This window comes from Mobula hypostoma, chromosome 3 (assembly GCF_963921235.1).
Source record: "Mobula hypostoma chromosome 3, sMobHyp1.1, whole genome shotgun sequence".
NCBI lineage: Eukaryota > Metazoa > Chordata > Chondrichthyes > Myliobatiformes > Myliobatidae > Mobula > Mobula hypostoma.
The window spans coordinates 6,943,690-6,963,865 of NC_086099.1; the positions used below are offsets into that span (position 1 = coordinate 6,943,690).

The 20,176-nt window shown below is 42.6% G+C and overlaps 1 protein-coding gene across 2 annotated transcripts in view; it reads right to left on the bottom strand.

Moving 5' to 3' along the window:
• Nucleotides 1-20,176, bottom strand: part of LOC134343838 (unconventional myosin-Vb-like) — a 293,220-nt gene that overhangs the window by 160,474 nt on the left and 112,570 nt on the right. For both annotated transcript variants that reach the window (XM_063042611.1, XM_063042610.1), the window contains exons 5-7: nt 19,014-19,170; nt 9,644-9,787; nt 5,370-5,451 (exon numbers count right to left, since the gene is read on the bottom strand). In XM_063042611.1, coding sequence (XP_062898681.1) covers nt 5,370-5,451; nt 9,644-9,787; nt 19,014-19,170 — 383 coding nt within the window. The remainder of the gene's footprint in view (nt 1-5,369; nt 5,452-9,643; nt 9,788-19,013; nt 19,171-20,176) is intronic.

Here is a 20,176-nt window from a genome sequence, read left to right on the forward strand (position 1 = left end):
ATTTCTAAATGGACATTGAACCCACGAACACCACCTCACTACATTTTTGCAATATATATTTACTGTAATTGACAGCTTTTTATTATCTACTGCAATGTCCTGCGGCTGCAAAACAACCCATTTCAGGACATATGCCGTTGACATTAAACCTGATTCTGATTCTATGCCTCCCATATATTTTATAAACCGCTCATTCTCCAAATAGAATATTAAGAGTTTGAGTTTAAACTCCAAAATAAAAAACATTGTCAGAGCTGTCAGCAAATCAATCTGTATTAACATGATATCTTGTTCTCATTATCCTCTTAAAACTCATTGCCAAGCCATCGTTAATAAGCAGCTGTAATTATCTTCTATATGACAATCTGAGCGTTAATTGCTAACATTAGCTTCTTGGACCATGGTTAAACGGCTATTTCTACACAGATCACATACAAAGAAACGCACTTTAGAATCCACCAAATTGTCATCTCAATCAGCAGAACAATTCCAGAGCACCTGGGAAATTGATGAATGAGTCACCTTGAGAGTGTCCGTGACAAGGCAATATGTCACACTCCCTTTCATTCCCATAACACTCCAAAACAATGTAATGTAATGCCGAGACTCTCTAAGGCGTCGGTCAAACGCACTTGGGAGTACTGTCAGCAGCTTTGGGCCCTTTATCTAAGGAAAGATGTGCTGGCGTTTGAAAGGGTCCGGAGGAGGTTCACAACAATGATTCCAGGAATGAAAAGTTTAACATATGAGGAGAGTTTGATGGCCCTGGGCCTGAACTCACTGAAGTTTAGAAGAATGAGGAGAGGATCTTATTGAAATTTATTTAATATTGAAAGGCCTGGACACAGTGGATGTGGAGGGGATGTTTCCGACAGTGGGATGTTTCCAACAGTGGGATGTTCAGGACCAGAGGGCTCAGTCTCAGAATAGAGGGACATCCCCTTAGAACAGAGACGAGGAGAAACTTCTTTAGCCAGAGCGTGGTGAATCGATGGAACTCATTGCCACAGCTGGCTGTGAAGGCCAAGTCATGACTTTTGCACAGTACTGTACTTGTCAACAAGGAGCAGAAAACAACTTTGCAAATTAGGCAGGGGCATAGGATGTTGGGAAAGGCAAGGGTGGAGCACTGTGAGAGGGATGTGGGACAGGCGGCAGAGGAGGAGTCCCAGGGGTGGCGGGTGCATACATACACATCCAGCCCTGAGACACCAGGCAATATCACTTTATTCCAACTACTACGTCGACTCAGGCCGAGTGGGCCAGCGTTGGGCACGATGGCGGACTCTCCACTTCTCCCCCTCCCTCATCAGTGTGTTCAGTTCATCTACATTAGCCGCACTGCTGTCTTCTAGGAGCGTGTTAACCATAGTCTTGGGAGGGTGCCCAGGGTTCATCCTCCCGTGCTTGGGCTCCCATATGATGACTAGGCTGGCAGGTAGCTCGGGGTGGCGTAGACAATGTCCCGCTAGTTGCAGTCCTCTTGCCTCGATTTTAGTGGAGAGCATCGGTAGGTTGTTATAGAGCTCGACGTTCATCATGTGCTGTTGCCAACTCACATCAAGAGCCATCCGGAGCATTCGTGTATAGCAACCATCTAGAGACTTTCGCATCATCTTGGTGAGTGTCCACGTCGCATCTGTACGTGACAATGGACTCTGACTGCTATGAAAATGCTCTTTTTAAGCCCTCTGGTCAGGTTCGACTTCCAGATTTCCTTCATGTCGTTCATAGCCCTCCACACCAGCGCATTCCATATCTTTATGTCCTTCTCCGAACTCATCATTCTTGACCCGAGGTACTTGTAGTCAAAGACTTTCTTAATTTATTCCAAACAACTGATTTATTGATCATCACAGAACGTCTCCCTGGTGCTTACTGCTCCTTCTCCTCTCCCTTCCCCTTTTCCCAACCATGATTCCCCCCCTCCCTGTCCCTCTTCCCACTCTCTGTCCACAATAGAGACCCACAACGGAATCCAGTTTATGCTATATGTCATGATTTTTTTTGGCAGCAGAACAGTGCAATACATAAAATTACTGCAGTACTGTGTAAAAGTCTTCAGTACCCTAGCTATAAATATGTCCCTAAGACTTTTGCACAGTATTGTATGTCAGTGATAATAAACTAGATTCAGATTCTGAGTCTGGTCTGCCATTCAATCATGGCTGATTCAAAGTGCCTATAAAAGCATTCACCCCCACCCCCCCTTGGAAGTTTTCATGTTTTTTTTTTCCTCTTACAACATTGAATCACAGTGGATTTAATTTTCTTTTTCGACACATCAACAGAAAAAGACTCTCCATGTCAAAGTGAAAACAAATCCCTACAAACTGATCTGAATTAACTACAAATATAAAACACAAAATAATTGATTGCATAAGTTTTTGCCCCCTTTAATATGATACACCAAAACATCACCAGTACAGCTGATTGGTTTTAGAAGTCACATAATTAGTTAGACAGAGATCTGTTTTTGGAGGCCTGTGTGCAGTCAAGGTGTTTGAATTGATTGTAGTAAAAATACACCTGTATCTGGAAGGTCCAATTGCTGGTGAGTCAGTATCCTGGCAAAAACTACACCATGAAGACAAATGAACACTCCAGGCAACTCCGCAGAAAGGTTATTGAAAAGCACAAGTCAGGAGATGGATACAAGAACATTTCCAAGTCACTGAATAGCCCTTTGTGTACAGTTAAGTCAATCATCAAGAAATGGAAAGAATATGGCACAGCTGTAAATCTGCCTAGAGCAGGTTGTTCTCAAAAACTGAGTGACTGTCAAGAAGTGGACTAGTGAGGGAGGCCACCAATGGACTAATGACCACTCTGAAAGAATCAGTGGCTGAGATGGGAGAGACTGTGCATACAACTGTTGCCCAGGTGTTTCACCAGTCGCAGCTTTATGGGAGAGTGGCAAAGAGAAAGCCAATGTTGAAAAAAAATTCACATGAAATCTCGGCTGGAGTTTGGCATGTGGGAGCATCTGAAGTCAGCCGGAAGAATGTTCTATGGTCTGATGAAACCAAAATTGAGCTTTTTGGCCATTAGACGAAATGTTATGTTTGGTATAAGGCAAACACTGCACATCATCAAAAACACGCCATCCCTACCATGAAGCATGGTAGTGGCAGCAGGCCCTGGAAGGCTTGTGAAGGTAGAGGGTAAAATGAACGCAGCAAAATACAGGGAAATCCTGGAGGAAAGCCTGATGCAGTCTGCAAGAGAAATGCAGCTTGGGAGGAGATTTGTTTTACAGCAAAACAAAGACCCCAAGGCATAAAGCCAAAGCTACACAGGAATGGACTAAAAACAACAAAATTAATATCCCAGAGTGGCTAAGTCAGAGTCCAGACCTCAATCCAATTGAGAATTTGTGGCTGGACTTGAAAAAAGGTCTTTCACTCAAGATCCCTATGCAATCTGACAGAGCTTGAGCAGTTTTGTAAAGAAGAATGCAGAAAAATTGCAGTGTCCAGGTGTGCAAAGCTGATAGAGGCCTATCCACACAGACTCAAGGCTGTAATTGCTGCCAAAGGTGCATCTACTAAATACTGACTTGAAGGGAGTGAATACTTATGCAATCAATTATTTTGTGTTCTATATTTGTAATTAATTTAGATGTGCAGACAGGGACGATGGAGGGGAGATATTGTTGTACCGATCTCTAAGTGAAGTCTACTACCCATTATTCTGTGACAGTGAACCCTGGTTTGAAATGCCTGCTTTGGTGGAAACAACTTCTGTGCATTCCCTACATAAAACACTTTAAAGATTCCGTATGACAATCAGTTTATGTTTAAAACCTATTCTTACGAATTTTATTCTTATGATTCTTTATTGTATTCTTTATGCTTATTGTAGTTTTTATAAAGCTCTATGGGATCTGGAATAACAATCATTTTGTTCTCCTTTACACTCATCTACTGATGAATGACAATAAACTATCTTGTTGAAGGAAACATCTTTGATCATTTCTGACTGTTCATGATGATGCCCTGATGAGCTTCCTCAGTGACGGCTCAGAGATTGGAACTGGTTTATTATGGTCTCATGTACCTCCAACAAACACAACTAACTTCCCATGTACCCGATACAACTTCAACAGTGGGATGCTTTCCCTTAGGTTCCCAGTGACACCAGATTTGCCATTATACCTTGATACAGTTCTCATTCAAAAATGTGCTTGATGAACAGGGCAGTTGTTCTTTTCCCCAAATCTCAGGTCCTTGGGTCCATGTTTACACTACGGCTGTTAAAAGGTCCAAGGTTAAGGGTGAAAGGTGAAATATTTAAAGGGAACCTGCAGGGCAGCTCCCTCACTCAGAGGGAGGTGTGAGTGTGGAACGAGCTGCCAGTGGAAGTGGTGGATCCGATCCAGAGTATCACCATTTCATTCTCCTTTACACGCCAGCCACATTAGCAGAAGAAAAACCTCCAGTATTTCTGGGACCTAGCTGTGGAGAAACTGTCACTCATATTAGTGAACTTAGGTTTGAAGCTCAAAGATCGAACAGATGTCCAGAGATCAAGGCACAATGGTCAAAGGCCTGAGTCTGTGAATCTCTGCAAATTTGCTGGGGAAGGTCCAAGGCCCAATGTTTCCGAATTCACGAGTCTGCTGGGAAAGTCCAAGGCCCAATGTTTGCGAATTCACGTATCTGCTGGGAAAGTCCAAGGCCCAATGTTTGTGAATTCACCTACCTGCTGGGAAAGGCCAAGGCTCAATGTTTCCAAATTCACAAGTCTGCTGGGAAAGTCCAAGGCCCAATGTTTGTGAATTCACAAGTCTGCTGGAGGCGGAAGTCACCTGGCCTGGGGTTAGAGGACTGTGTATGTGGGTGGGTGGGTGGGTGGGTGGGAGAGAGGACCGAGCCTTGTTTTGCTGCTGTTGCTTTGTCGCCTGGCATGCTCTCATTTGTTGTGTTCTCTGCTGTCCTGCTGATCATGGTGGCCATGCTAAGTGGGCAGCAGAATGTGAGGCGACACTTGCGGGCTGCCCCCAGCACAACCTTGGATGTGCTGGCTGTTAACACAGATGATGTGTTTCACTGTATGTTTTGCTGTAATGGGATAAATAAATCTCTATCTGGAAATAGGCATGACTGAACATCAAACGTAATCAATTAGCTGAAAAACATTTGAAGAAGTTCCAGTCGAGGTTTCAAGCTGAGACCCTTCATCAGGATTTCTACCATCTGCAGTACCTCATGTCTCTGAAGAAGGTCCAGGCCCTTGACAAAATGGAATCGAACATTACAGGAAAAAGCCGAGAACTGCTCTTTGCCGAGTCTACGTTGAATTAAACAGGCACAAAGTCAGTTGTAACATTTTGCATTTATATAGGTTTTTTGGGCAAGATAACTTACTTAAACACAGTTCCTTGAATTCTGGGCGATTGGCGGAGGCACACAGCTGATAGAAGATATGGTAGTTGCGCTCATCTTCTGCCTGATAAAGAGAAAAAGCAAACCTGATTCCTCATGGACAGGTAGACTGGGGGTAAGTTAGTAATGCCAACACCAGAACATGATTAACTAAATCACTATATATATATATATATAAACTCTTTATTGTAATTTAGTTTTAAAGCTATACAGTGCCTTTAAAAAAATATTCACCCCCCCCCCCCGGGAAGTTTTCATGTTTTATTGTTTTACAGTGGTTTTAATTTGGCTTTTTTTTACACTGATCAACTTTCATGTCAAAGTGAAAACAAATCTCTAGTAAGTGATCTAAATTACTTTCAAATATAAAAAACACAAAATAATTGATTGCATAAGTATTCACCACACTTCCCCTTCTTTTAATATGACATGCCAAGTCGTCACTGGTGCAGCCAATTGGTTTTATAAGTCACATAATTGGTTATATTGACATCACTGTGCACAGTCAAGGTATTTCAATTGATTGTAGTAAAACCCCAGCAAAGTTAATGTGCAGGAGTAGCCAAGTCAGAGACCAGACTCAATTCAATTGAGAATTTGTGTCTGGACTTGAAAAGGGCTGTCCACTCATTATCCCCATGCAATCTGACAGAGCTTGAGCAGTTTTGTAAAGAAGAATGGGGAAAAATTGCAGTGTTCAGATGTGCAAAGCTGATAGAGACCTATCCACACAGACTCAAGGCTGTAATTGCTGCCAAAGGTGCATCTACTAAATACTAACTTGAAGGGGGTGAATGCTTGTGAAATCAATTATTTTGTGTTTTATATTTGCCATTAAATTAGATCACTTTGTAGAGGTCTAGTTTCCCTGTGACACAAAAGAGTCTTTTCTGTTGATCAGTGTCAAAATAAAGCCAATTAAAATCCACCATGATTCAATGTTGTAGCAACAAAACATGAAAACTTCCAAGACGGGGTGAATACTTTTTATAGGCACTGTATGCATTTCAAAAATAAATTTACTTTGAACTTGGAACATACTTGATGACCTACGACAGTGATATTAAACCTGTTCCTGACTCTGATTGCCAACATTCAGTCTCTGTGCCACCTGAACTCCAACTAGCTGAGAAAACACAATCCCAGACTCAGTTTCAGGTTTATTATCACTGACCTACGTCTTGAAATCTGTTGTTTTGTGGCAGCACTACATGCAAAGAAATTACTATAAGTTCCAGTAATAAAAAAATTTAAAATAGTGCCAAAGGAGGAATATTGATGTGGTTGGTGTTCTTGAGGTCATCAACCATTCAGAAATCTGATGGCAGAGGGGATGAAGCTGTTTCTAAAGTGTTGAGTGTGTGTCTTCAGGCTCCTGTACCTCCCTCCTTAATGGCAGCAATGGGAAGAGGGCATGTCCTGGGTGATGGGGTCCTTAGTGATGGATGCCCATTCACTCATTTTGAATTGTCATCGATCACAAGGTATACCCAGAGTAACGTTCAAAAACCTATCTCACCCTTACCAGCTTCCTTCACTGTTAAAAGTAACGAGTTAAAATGCTATTGGTTTAGGCTATGTCCACACTACGCCAGATAATTTTGAAAACGCCGGTTTCGAGTAAAAACGACAGGCGTCCACACTAAACATTTTTCAAAATATCTCTATCCACATTAGATGGATATTTGGGCGAATCTCCTCCTACTGGGCATGCGTAGGACACACAGAAAACAAGCGAAGAGGAAACGATATACTTGGTGCGAGTTTGTCCAGTTACAGAGTAGAAAAACTTAAAAGGAATTGCTCTTGGCTCTCGCACAGGAGGACTTAAGACTAAAAACAAAACAAATACTGGAGCGTATGGAGGCAACCGACAGGGAGTTCAGGGACAGTATGACCCGGCTGACGACGAACATTGAAAAACTGACTAACTCTGTTGCATTAATAAAGCACCTTGTTAAATGTATAAAACATGTCTGCATCAGTGTTATCTTGTATTTCCATACAATGTTACATTAGGCTGTTACACATCTATTGTCAGAGAAGTACTTGCATAACTAGGTGAACCATCTTCATATAAGCAAGGACAGAGAACAGGGCAAAGTGAGTATACTTATTTATTCAGTAAGCTATGGGTTAAATTATTTGGTGAGTACATTTCTAACCCTTCTGGCTTCAGTCGCGTTGCCGTCTGTTCTGAAGTTGTTAGGTGGTTGCGTTCAAAAAAACAACGAACATCTGTTCCGGCACGTCAAGACAGCGTTTTTAAATAGTCAAAAAAGCTCACTTTACAATTTAACTCTCACGCCGTTCACACCGACTGCGCGTTATAACAGCTTGCACAGTACCAAGCAGAAACAGAAAAAGCATTGTTGTTGTGCTGTTGTCATGACAGCATTTTTAAATCTCTCTGTTTGCCCTGTACACACTACAACAGATATTAGGCATTATCAGATTTATTCACTCTGCAGACCGTTTCTGAAAATCTCCGTTTTTGGGGGATGAAAACGCCATTTCAGTGTGGACAGAAGGTCAAAACGAAGAGAAAAAGCTGCATTTTCAAAATTATCCGGCGTAATGTGGACGTACCCTCATACTGCAGATGATGTATTTCTATCATAACCATTACGATGTAGATATTGACATCAGAAAAGTATATCAATATAGATGACCCAAGATGAGAATGCTTACATTGTACTTGGCAAATGTGCAGCTGTTCTAATGTCTTGTGTTGTAGAGTCATTTTATTCTGAGAAGCTCAACTTCAGTCTGTATCCAATTCTATGAAACTAATTCTGTCCTTACCCAAAGTGGCAACAGAAACAGGAAAGTATACAATAAATAAATGGGACACAGTTTGAAAATGATTGGAGCAAAGTCTAGGGAGAATGTCAGGTTTTTTTTTACACGAAGAGTGGCAGATGTGTGGAAGGGGTTGGGTTAAACATAGAACATTAATACAGTACAGGCCCTTTGGCCCACAATGTTGTGCCAACCTTTTAACTTACTTTAAGATCTAAACTTTCCCTCCCACACAGTCCTCCATTTTTCTACCATCCATATTCCTATCCAAGAGTGCCTAATGTATCTGCCTCTACCAACACCCCTGGTCAGGCATTCCAAGCACCCATGCTCTGTGTAAAAATTTTACCCCACCCCTATACTTTCCACCAATCACCTTAAAATTGTGCTCCCTTGCATTAGGTGGGAAAACGTCTCTGGCTGTCCACTCGATCTATGCCTCTGATCATCCTGTACACCTCTATCAAGTCATCTCTCATCCTTCTTTGCTCCAAAGAAAAAACCCCTAGCTCGTTCAACCTACCTTCAAGGACACGCTCTCTGATCCAGGTAGCATTCTGGTAAATCTCCTCTGCAACCCCTCTAAATACATTAGGGATATTTAAGAAACTCTTAGACACGTGGGTGATAGAAAAGTGGAGGAAAAGTGGTTGATCTTAGAGTAGGTTAAAAGGTCAGCACAACATTGTGTACTTTAAGGCCTGTACTGTGCTGTATTGTTCTATGTTCTAAAAAACAAAACAAAAGATATAGAAAATCATAGAGGAGCAACTCAACAGAGTACAATTTGTATGTTCAGCCTTGAACACTGCGGGAGGCTTCAGAATTTTAGATTGTTTAAGATAAGAAGAATTTAAGTGGATTAATATTCAGCACATTATAATCTTGGCCCACACTGTGCATTCATGAACTTCTTTTATGCTACATCTGACTAATCCAAAAATACTTTAATGTTTTGACTGTTCATTCCTGAAACATTGGTAGCTGACCAATCATGGACAACCAGGGTGGTGTGAGATGTCATGTTCCCATTTTCCTCTCAGGTCATTTCCTATGAAAACCTTCTACACTATCCACAAAACCACTAACCTTCACATCATTTGCAAATCCTTCCAATTCTTTGTCTAAGTCATTTGTAAAAGCCACAAAGAACAGGAGACCCAGAATAGATCCTTGCAGTACACACCTAGTTACCAACATCAAGACGGAATATGCTCCATTTACAGCACCTTCTGCCAAGCCAATTCTGAATTTATGTAGCCACCTGATTTTCTGAATAAGCCTGTCATGGGGAACCTTGTCAAATGCTGTACTAAAATCCATATATAACACATCTGCCACTCAACCTTCATCCATTTATGCTAAGAAGCCAAAGTTGTCTATCTCCCTTTAAATAGAATATTCCAAATTATTTTACAATGGTTATTCAACCTATTGCAGACGTGTGTACCAACCTGGAAAACCACTCTTGACTTCTCCAGCAGATATGTCCGCATGTTGGCACCAATTATGTAATATCGGCGGTCAAAACCAATTTGAATATATTTCCCAAAGCGACTGCTGTTATCATTCCTTGTCGTCTTAGCATTACCAATGGCCTGTTTAAAATAAAGAATAATTACAAGATAGCAATATAACAACGCATGAGTTACATACACCCAGTGGCCACTTTATTAGCTACACCTGTACACCTGCTTGCTCGATTGATTGAGCTACATTGCGGAATAAGCCCTTCCAGCCCTTCAAGCCGTGCTGCCCAGCAATCCCCGTTTAATCCTAGTCTAATCACAGAACAAGTTACAATGACCAATTAACCTACCAAACGGTATGTGTTTGGACTGTGGGAGGAAACGGAGACACCAGGAGAAAACCCACTTAGTCACAGGGAGAATGTAGGAAGTTGTTACAGGCAGCAGCAGGAATTGAGCCTGAGTCACCTGCACTGTAAAGCACTGTGCAACTATCTAATCAGCCAATCATGTGGCAGCAACTCAATACATAAAAGCATGCAGACATGGTCAAAAGGATCAGTTGTTGTTCAGACCAACCACCAGAATGGGGAAGAAATGTGATCTAAGTGACTTTGACCATTGGTGCTAGATGATGTTGTTTGACTATCTCAGAAGCTGCTGGTCTCCTGGGATTTTCAAGTACCACATTCTCTAGAGTTTACAGAGAATGGTGCGAGAAACAAAATAACAGCCAGTGAGTAGCAGTTCTGTGGGAAAAAATGCCTTGTTATTGTGAGACACACAAAAAATGCTGGTGAACGCAGCAGGCCAGGCAGCATCTCTAGGAAGAGGTACATTCGAAGCTTCAGGTCGAGACCCTTCGTCAGGACTAACTGAAAGAAGAGATAGTAAGAGATTTGAAAGTGGGAGGGGGAGGGGGAGATCTGAAATGATAGGAGAAGACAGGAGGGGGAGGGATGGAGCTGAGAGCTGGAAAGTTGATTGGCAAAAGGGATACGAGGCTGGAGAAGGGAGAGGATCATAGGAAGGGAGGCCTAGGGAGAAAGAAAGGGGGAGGGGGGAGCCCAGAGGATGGGCAAGGAGTTATAGTGAGAGGGACAGAGGGAGAGAGAGAGAGAAAGAATAAATAAACAAATAAATAAATAAATAAGGGATGGGGTACGAAGGGGAGGTGGGGCATTAACGGAAGTTAGAGAAGTCAATGTTCATGCCATCAGGTTGGAGGCTACTCAGACAGAATACAAGGTGTTGCTCCTCCAACCTGAGTGTGGCCTCATCTTGGCAGTAGAGGAGGCCGTGGATAGACATATCAGAATGGGAATGGGATGTGGAATTTTAATTTTTATTAAAAATTAATCACACATTTTAATTCCACGTCCCATTCCCACAAAATGGTGTTCAGCTCACTACCACATGAGGCTTTACTGATCTCAGTGCTGAACTGCTTCTGTAGCTGAAGCCTGCAGCCACTGGCATTAACTTCTGAATTGAACTGCCTGTGCACCTGCAGCCTGCAGCCACCGGCCCTCGACTCAGCACTGAACTGGCTCCGTGGCTGTGGCCTGCAGCCACCAGCACTCGACTCAGCACTGAACTGGCTCCGTGGCTGTGGCCTGCAGCCACCAGCACTCGACTCAGCACTGAACTGGCTCCGTGGTTGTGGCCTGCAGCCATCGGCACTCGACTCAGCACTGAACTGGTTCTGTATCTGTAGACTCAGTTTTGGGGACTCCAGTTCATGTTCTGTGTGTGTGTGTGTGTGTGTGTGTGTGTGTGTGTGTGTGTGTGTTTGTTTGTGTGTGTTTTTACTGTTTGCGTGATTTGTTCTTTTTTTGCATATTTACTGTTTGAAGGTTTTTGTTGTGTGGGGTTTTTGTGAATTCTATTGTGTTTCTTTGATTTGGACTGCCTGCAAGAAGATGAATCTCAAGGTTGTATATGGTGTACACATTTTGACAAGAAATGTACTTTGAAATTCAATTAACTCAAGTTACCAAGCAATTTCAACCTCTGCCTCTTTCAATTCCATACACAACATTGCACTAAGGTCAACAACTGTGCATTAGAGTCACAGAGCACTACAACACAGAAAAAAAACCCTCAGCCGATTGAGTCCATGCAGAACTATGATTCTGCCTCGTTCTTCCCATGGACCTGCACCATTGTTCCCTCCTCTGCAGTTGCCTCTTGGTCTGTCACACACCGAGTCACTTTATTACCCCACATTATAACTAGGGTACAAACACCAGAACACTTACATTCACACAGAATGCTGGAAGAACTCAGCTAGTCAGGTGGGATCGATGGAGGGGAATAAACAGATAACAGTTCGAGCCGATACTCTTCATCCAAAGCTGGAAAGGGAAGGGGGCAGGCAGAAGGCGGGGGAGGGCAAGGAGCTAAAGCTGACAGGTGAGTAAGGTGGTGGGTGGGTGGAGAGGGGTGGAATGAAGTAAAAATCTGGGAAGTGATAGGTGGAAGAGAGAAAGGGCTGAAGAAAGAGGAATCTGATCGGAGAGGAGAGTGGACCACGGGAGAAAGGGAAGGAGGAGATAGGCAGGTGAGGATAGGAGCAGAGATGAGAGGGAAGCCACAATGGGGAATGTAAAAAGAGGGAAGGGGAGGAGAACGAATGACCAGAAGGGCTTTGGGAAGAACAGGCAAAGGCAAGGTAAGTATGTACAGATGAAGTCAGAAGTTTACATACACCTTAGCCAAATACATTTAAACTCAATTTTTCACAATTCCTGACATTTTTGGGCAGAACTGAAAAAGCGTGTGCGAGCAAGGAGGCCTACAAACCTGACTCAGTTACACCAGTTCTGTCAGGAGGAATGGAACAAAATTCCAGCAACTTACTGTGAGAAGTTTGTGGAAGGCTACCCAAAACGTTTGACCCAAGTTAAACAATTTAAAGGCAATGCTACCAAATACTAACAAAGTGTACATAAACTTCTGACTCACTGGGAAAGTAATGAAAGAAATAAAAGCTGAAATAAATCATTCTCTCTACTATTATTCTGACATTTCACATTCTTAGAACAAAGTAGTGATCCTAACTGACCTAAGACAGGGAATGTTTTCTAGGATTAAATGTCAGGAATTGTGAAAAACTGAGTTTAAATGTATTTGGCTAAGGTGTATGTAAACTTCTGACTTCAACTGTAAGTTCATTCCTTATTTTTCACTTAACTCTTGAGAGAATAGGGGGTATGTCTACAGGGCCAGTGTTCTGTTCTGGGAGTCGGATGTGGGATTTCCATGAGACTACCAGCCTCCCGATGGCCACATCTGTACCAGGTGCATTGAGATGCAGCTCCTTAGGAATTGTGTTAAGAAATAGGAGCTGCAGCTCGATGACCTTCAGCTTGTTTGGGAAAGTGAAGAGGTGTTAGACAGGAGGTAGGGGGAGGTAGTCACCCCAAGGCTACAGGAGACAGATAAATGGGTGACTGTCAGGAGAGGGAAGGGGGAATGTCAGATAGTAGGGAGTACCACTGTGGCCATCCCCCTCAACAATAAGTACTCCATTTTGAGTACTGTTGGAGGGGAACGACCTATCTGGCAACAGTGGCTGTGCCTCTGGCACTGAGTCTGGCCCTGTGGCTCAGAAGAGCAGGGAACTGAAGAGGATGGCAGTAGTAATAGGGAACTCTATAATTAGGGGGACAGGTAGGTGATTCTGTGGATGCGAGAAAGAAACACAGATGATAATTTGCCTCCCAGGTGCCAGAGTCTACTATATTCCTGAATGTGTCTACAATATCCTGAAAAGGGAGGGTGAGCAGCCAGAAGTCGTGATATATATTAGTAGTAATGGCATAGGTAGAAAAAGGGAGGAGAATACAGGGCATTATGAAGGAAGCTAAGAAGCAAGACCTCAAAGGTTGTAATCTTGGCATTGTTGCCTGTGCCATGCGACAGTAAGAATAGGAATAGAATGAGATGGCAGATAAATGCCTGGCTGAAAATTGGAGCAGGGGGCAGGGATTCAGATTTCTGGATAATTGAGACCTCTTCTGGGGCAGGTGTGACCTGTACAAAAAGGATGGGTTGCACTTGAATCTGAGGGGGACCAATATTCTTGCAGGCATGGTTGCTAGAGCTGTTGGGAATGGTTTCAACTAATATGGCAGAGAGATGGGAGCCAGTATGATAAAGCTGAGGATGAGCCAGCAGGTTTACAAGTAGATGATGGGTGTAACATGAATGTAAGGAAGGACAAGTCAAGGATTGGGTACAAATGCAGACAGAGCAAAGAGTTAATTTGTACCACAGATGCAATATTCAAAAGGGCAAAGAATGCAGGACTGAAGGTGCTGTATTTAAATACGCATAGCATTCAGAATAAGGTGGACAAACTCATGGCGCAATTATAGAGATTGGTCAGTATGATGTTATGGGCAACACTCAGTTGTGGCTGAAAGATGGCCATAGTTGGGAGCTTAACATCAAAGGATATAGTTTGTATTGAAAGATCAGGCAGGAAGGCATAGGTGGTGGCGTGGCTCTGTTGGTAAGAGATGGAATTACATCTTTAGGAAGAGGTGACATAGGGTCACAGAATGTTGTATCTTTGTAGGTGGAGTCAAGAAACTGCAAGGGTAAAAAAACCATTAGGGAATCATATATAGGCCTCCAAATAGTAGTCAAGATGTGGGGCTGAGCTTGCAAAGGGATGTGGAAAAGACATGTAAAAGGTTAATATCACAATTGTAATGGGGGACTTCAATATGCAAGGGTATTGGGAAAATCAGGTTGGTGTCAGATCGCAAGAGAGGGAACCTGTTGAATCCCTATGAGATGGCTTTTTAGAGCAGCTTCTTCTTGATCCTACTTGGGAAAAGGCTATCTTAGATTGGGTGATGTGTTATAACCCAGATCTTATCAGGGAGCTTAATGTAAAGGAACACTTAGCAGGCAGAGAGCATAATACGATTCAATTCATACTGCACTTTGAGAAGGAGAATCATAACTCACATGTATCAGTATCACAATGGAATAAAGGGAATTACTGAGGCATGAGAGAGGAGTTTGCCCCGATGGATTGGAGGAAGATACTGGTGGGGATGAGGTAAGAGGAGAGATGGCTGAAGTTTCTAAGAATATTTCACAAGGTGAAGGATAGATATGTCCCACAAAAGAAGTTGTTTTCAAATGGCAAGTGTAGCAGCCGTGGCTGACAAGGGAAGTTAAGGGCTGCATAAAAGCCAAGGAAAGGCATGTAAGGTAGCAAAGGAGAGGCAGTGGATGTCATTCACTTGGATTTTCAGAAGGCATATGATAAGGTGGCACTCATGAGGCTGTTTAACAAGATAAAATCTTGTGGCATTACTGGAAAGATACAGGTATGGATAGAGGATTGGCTGACAGGCAGGAGGCAGCAAGTGGGAATAAAGGGGGCTTTTCTGGTTGGTTGCTGCCAGTGACTACTGGTGTTTCTCAGGAGTCAATATTGAGACCACTTCTTACATTGTTTGTCAATGATTTGAATAATGGAATTGATGGCTTTGTGGCAAAGGTCGTAGGTAATATGAAGATCAGTGGAGGGGTAGGTAGTGCTGAGGAAGCAATGCGATTGCAGCAGGACTTAGACAAATTGGAAGAATGGGCAAAAAATTGGCAGCTGGAATACGGTGTTGGGAAATGTCTGATAATGTATTTTGGTAAAATAACATCCAGGTGGTCTTTTGCAAACCTGAGATGTGCAGTAATTTTTTTTTTTGGAGAGGGAACAGTGGTTTCCTCCGTGGTGTCCTTCCATGAACACCATTCTTGTTCAGTGTTTTTCTTATAGTGGACACATAAACAGAGACTTTAGCAAGTCCTAGAGATTTCTGCAGGTCTTTTGCTGTTACCCTTGGGTTCTTTTTCACCAACATTGCATGTTGTGCTCTTGGTGTGATCTTTGCAGGATACCCACTCCTAGGAAGAGTAGCAACAGTACTGAGTTTCCTCCATCTGTCGACAATTTCGCTTACTGTGACTGATGAACACTCGGGTCTTTAGAAATGCTTTTGATGCACTTTACTTTGTTTATTTATGTGTAATTCATCTGTAGATTTTATTCTTACTTTCCTAAGGGAGGAGAAGATGGCAGCGTGACGCAGCGCACATGGCCGTTCCAACTTGATATCGTATCTGTGAAGTAGGATGCCGTGCACAATCCTGATTTAATAGAGACAGACGTGAAGAAGCATAGAGGAACATCTGGAGAAACCTCTGAAATGCCTGCTTTGCTGCCGCTGCTACTGTGCGATCGAGAATCTCCGGAGGGGATTGCCTGTTGCCAGGGCCGGGGTCGAAGCGCTCGGCAGAGATGGTGCTCGGTGTCAGAGAGCTGGTTGGAGACTCGGAGTTTTCGGACGGACTCAGAGTTGGACTGTGGTCGGATGCTTCCAGGATGCTGCATCGGCAAGTTTGCGGCGCTGGAGGTTTACCGTCTGCGTGAGATGATGGGACTTTTGAGAGACTTCGAGACTGTACCATGCCCGTGGTCTGTTCTTATCAAATTACGGTATTGCTTTGCACTGTTGTAACTATATGTTATAATTATGTGGTTTTTGTCAGTTTTTCAGTCTTGGTTTGTCATGTGTCTCTGTGATATCATTCTGGAAAGACATTGTATCATTTCTTAACGCATGCATTACTCAATAACAATAAAAGAGGACTGCGTGTCCTCATAATCTAATCTAAGTTATTGTGTGTTACATGTATGTGATGTGGACTACTGTGCTTTACACCCTGGTCCAGAGAAACGTTATTTCATTTGACTGTGTACATGTATATAGTTAACAATAAACTTGACTTGACTTCACTTGACTTGAAATGGGAGATTCTGCCTCTTAACTTTCTGTTGTAAGCAAATCCAAAGAAGATCAACATTCAAGATTGAAGTCTATCACTTGTACATTGAAACATACAGTGAAATGCATCATTTGCATCAACTGAGGGTGTGGTGTGGACAGCCTATTATTGTCGCTACACATTCCAGCACCAACATAGCATGTTATAACATACATAGCATGTCATTCTTTTCCTCGGCCAATCGGCTCTCTAATCAGTCAACCTATAGCTGGGGGGGGAGGTGTTGGAATGTTTGAGGTAACTTATTTTTCATTCTTTCTACTTCTCTTCTAATATTTGTATATCTTTGCACTTGTAGTGCTACTGTGACACTGTAATTTCCTTTGGGATCCCAAAAGTATTTATACTTTATTATTTATAAAGTATCTATGTCATACAGTGGTGCTAGGAAGTCTGTGAACCCTGTAGACTTTTCTCTATTTCTGCATAAATATCACCTAAAATGTGCAGATCTTCACATATGTCCTAAAATAAATAACACAAAAATATCATACTTGTTCATCTATTTATTGAGAAATAATGTTTTCTACAAAAGCTTTCAGGTGTTCCAATCACTGAGGTGAGATTGGAAGTGTGGGTTGTAGAGGTGCCCTGCCCTATAAAAAAGACAAAGTCAGGTTACTGACGGCCTGCTCTTCTCAAGAAAGATCTGTTTATATGCACCGTGCCTCAATCAGAACAACTTTCAGAGGACCTTAGAAGAAGAATTTTAGAGAAAATTCATGAAACTAGAAAAGGCTACAAAAGCATTTCTAAAGACCTGGATGTTCATTGGTCACAGTGAGAGAAATTGTCGACAAATGGAGGAAACTCAGTACTGTTGCTACTCTCCCTAGGAGTGGACATCCTGCAAAGATCACACTAAGAGCACAACGTGCAATGTTGGTGAAAAAGACTCCTAAGGTAACAGCAAAAGACCTACAGAAATCTCTAGAACTTGCTAAAGTCTCTGTTCACATGTCCACTATAAGAAAAACACTAAACAAGAATGGTGTTCATTGAGGAAACAACTGTTCTCTCTCCAAAAATAACATTACTGCACATCTCAAGTTTGCAAAAGACCACCTGGATGTTCTGCAATGCTTCTGGGACAACGTTCTGTGCACAGATGAGACAAAATTGAACTTTTTGGCAGGAATGCACATTGCTATGTTTGGAGGGAAAAGGGCTCTCCACACCAACACCAAAACCTCATCCCAGCTGTGAAGCATGATGGAAGGAGCATCATGGTTTCGGACTACTTTGCTGCCTCAGGGCCTGGACAGCTTGCAATCGTTGAGGGAAAATTGAATTCAAAATTGTCTCAAGACATTTTACAGGACAATGTCAGCGCAGCAGTCCATCATCTGAAGCTTAACAGAAGTTGGATAATGTAACAAGACAATGACCTGTAAGACAAGAGTAAATCAACAACAGAATGGTTTAAAAAGAAGAACATGTGTGTTCTGGAATGGCCGAGTCAAAGTCCTGACCTTAATCCTATAGAAATGTTGTGGAAGGACCTTTCACAAGCAGTTCATGTAAGGAAGCCCACCAACATCCCAGAGATAAAGCAGTTTTGTCATGAGGAATGGCCTAAAATTCCTCCAAGCCGATGTGCAGGACTGATCAACAGTTACCAGAAATGTTTGGTTGAAATTATTGCTGTACAAGGGAGTCACACCAGTTACTGAAAGCAAAGGTTCACATACTTTTTCCAACAAGTACATGTAATATTGAATCATTTTTCTCAATAAATAGATGAACAAGGATAATGTTTTTGTGTTATTTATTTAATTGGGTTCTCTTTATCTAGTTTTAGGACTTCAAAGAACTGATCACATTTTAGGTCATATTTATGCAGAGATTAAGAAAATTCTACAGGGTTCACAAACTTTCTGGCACCACTGTAGCTAAATCAAGATAGTCACAAACTTACAATGACTTAAGGCTAATTTATACTTGTGCGCCAAATCGACGCCGTAGGTACGGTGTAGCTGTGAACCCTACGCAGAGCCTACGTGGATCCCTACGCCATAGCCTGGCGCACACCTCTCCCAAAATGTAACTACGCGTCACAGCAACTCAGACCGTAACAACTGTGATTGGTCCGCTTGGTAGCATCGCATTTCCTCCTGCGCTGCAATAGCTTCCCATTGGGCGACTGAAGGGCAGGGAAGGAACTCTGGCTGCAATGCTTTCCATAAAACTTTACAGACCTCCGAAATTATGGAGGATACGTTTCCCTTTTACGAAAAAAGTCGCTCGCTTGAAACTTGTTTGCCCCAAGAAAGACTACCATGACCATGAAGCCTTGCATGGGCAGGTGTGTGCGCATGCGCGATGTGTGAATTCATGACGTGTACGTGCCCAAATTGCAGAGCGGCGCAGACACACCAACGCACAAGTATAAATGCTCACAACAGCATTGCCCACCTGCGCAGGCTATGGCGCAAGCTTGACGCACAAGTATAAATCAGCCTTTATTCTGAATGAACGTGCTTACCTCCATAATTGGACTTGAGGCCAGGACCTTCTCCTCAACATTTGCTTCGCTGGCTGAGCCACCCACCGTCGCAAAGTAGCGCATGGCGTACTTGGCCGACACTGTCTTTCCAGCTCCAGACTCGCCGCTCACGATGATCGATTGGTTCTTCTCATCTCTGAGGCAGAAAAAAAAGACGTTTACAACTTAAACCTGTGCCTCTCCATTATAAAGCAGTGCATCTCACCTCTCCACTCTCAGTCCCGGTGCAGGGTTCAAAGCTCAAAGTACATTTATGTCACTGTATAGAACCCAGAGATTCATTTTCTTCCAGGCATTCACAGTAGAACAAAGCAAAACAATAGAATCGATGAAAGGCTGCACGCATACAAAGACTGACAAACAGCCAATGTGCAAAAGAACACAAACTGAACAAATACAGAAAGATAAATAATAAAAAAATATAAATAAGATTCAAGCTTAAAAACTGTTTAATGTCATTTCCAGTACACAAGTGTAAAGGAGAATAAAGTAATTGTTATTCCAGATCCAAATCAGCACAAAAAACACAATGTAAAGTACACAATAATTTTAAAAACACAATAAATATAAACACATAAGATAGCTTGTACACATAGATTGATTGTATGTTTATAAAGTGACACCAGGCACGGGGGTATCTGTACACAAGGTGACTGACAGGAAATGATAAGTTAGTGGTGGTTGGGGCTGTGGAGGGGTGGGTTAGTGGGTGGAGGTGTTGATCAGCCTTACTGTTTGGGGAAAGTAACTGTTTTTGAGTCTGGTGGTCCTGGAGTGGATGTTATGTAACCTCCTCCCTGATGGGAGTGGGACAAACAGTCTATGAGCAGGGTGGGTGGGATCCTTCATGATGTTACTGACCCTTTTCCAGCACCTTTCTAATTTTATGTTCTTGTTGATGGGTAGGCTGGTGCTGGTGATGCATTGGGTGGTTTTGACTACCCTTTGTAGAGTGAGTGATAAAGTTGGACTTCACCTAAACGCTAAAAAGACAGAGTACATGGCGTTTAACTGCGACGAAGGTACTCTCAAAACCGTAGAGAATGATACCATTAAGAAAGCCTTTGCCTACAAGTACCTCGGGTCAAGAATGATGAGTTCAGAGAAGGACATAAAGATACGGAAGGCGCTGGCGTGGAGGG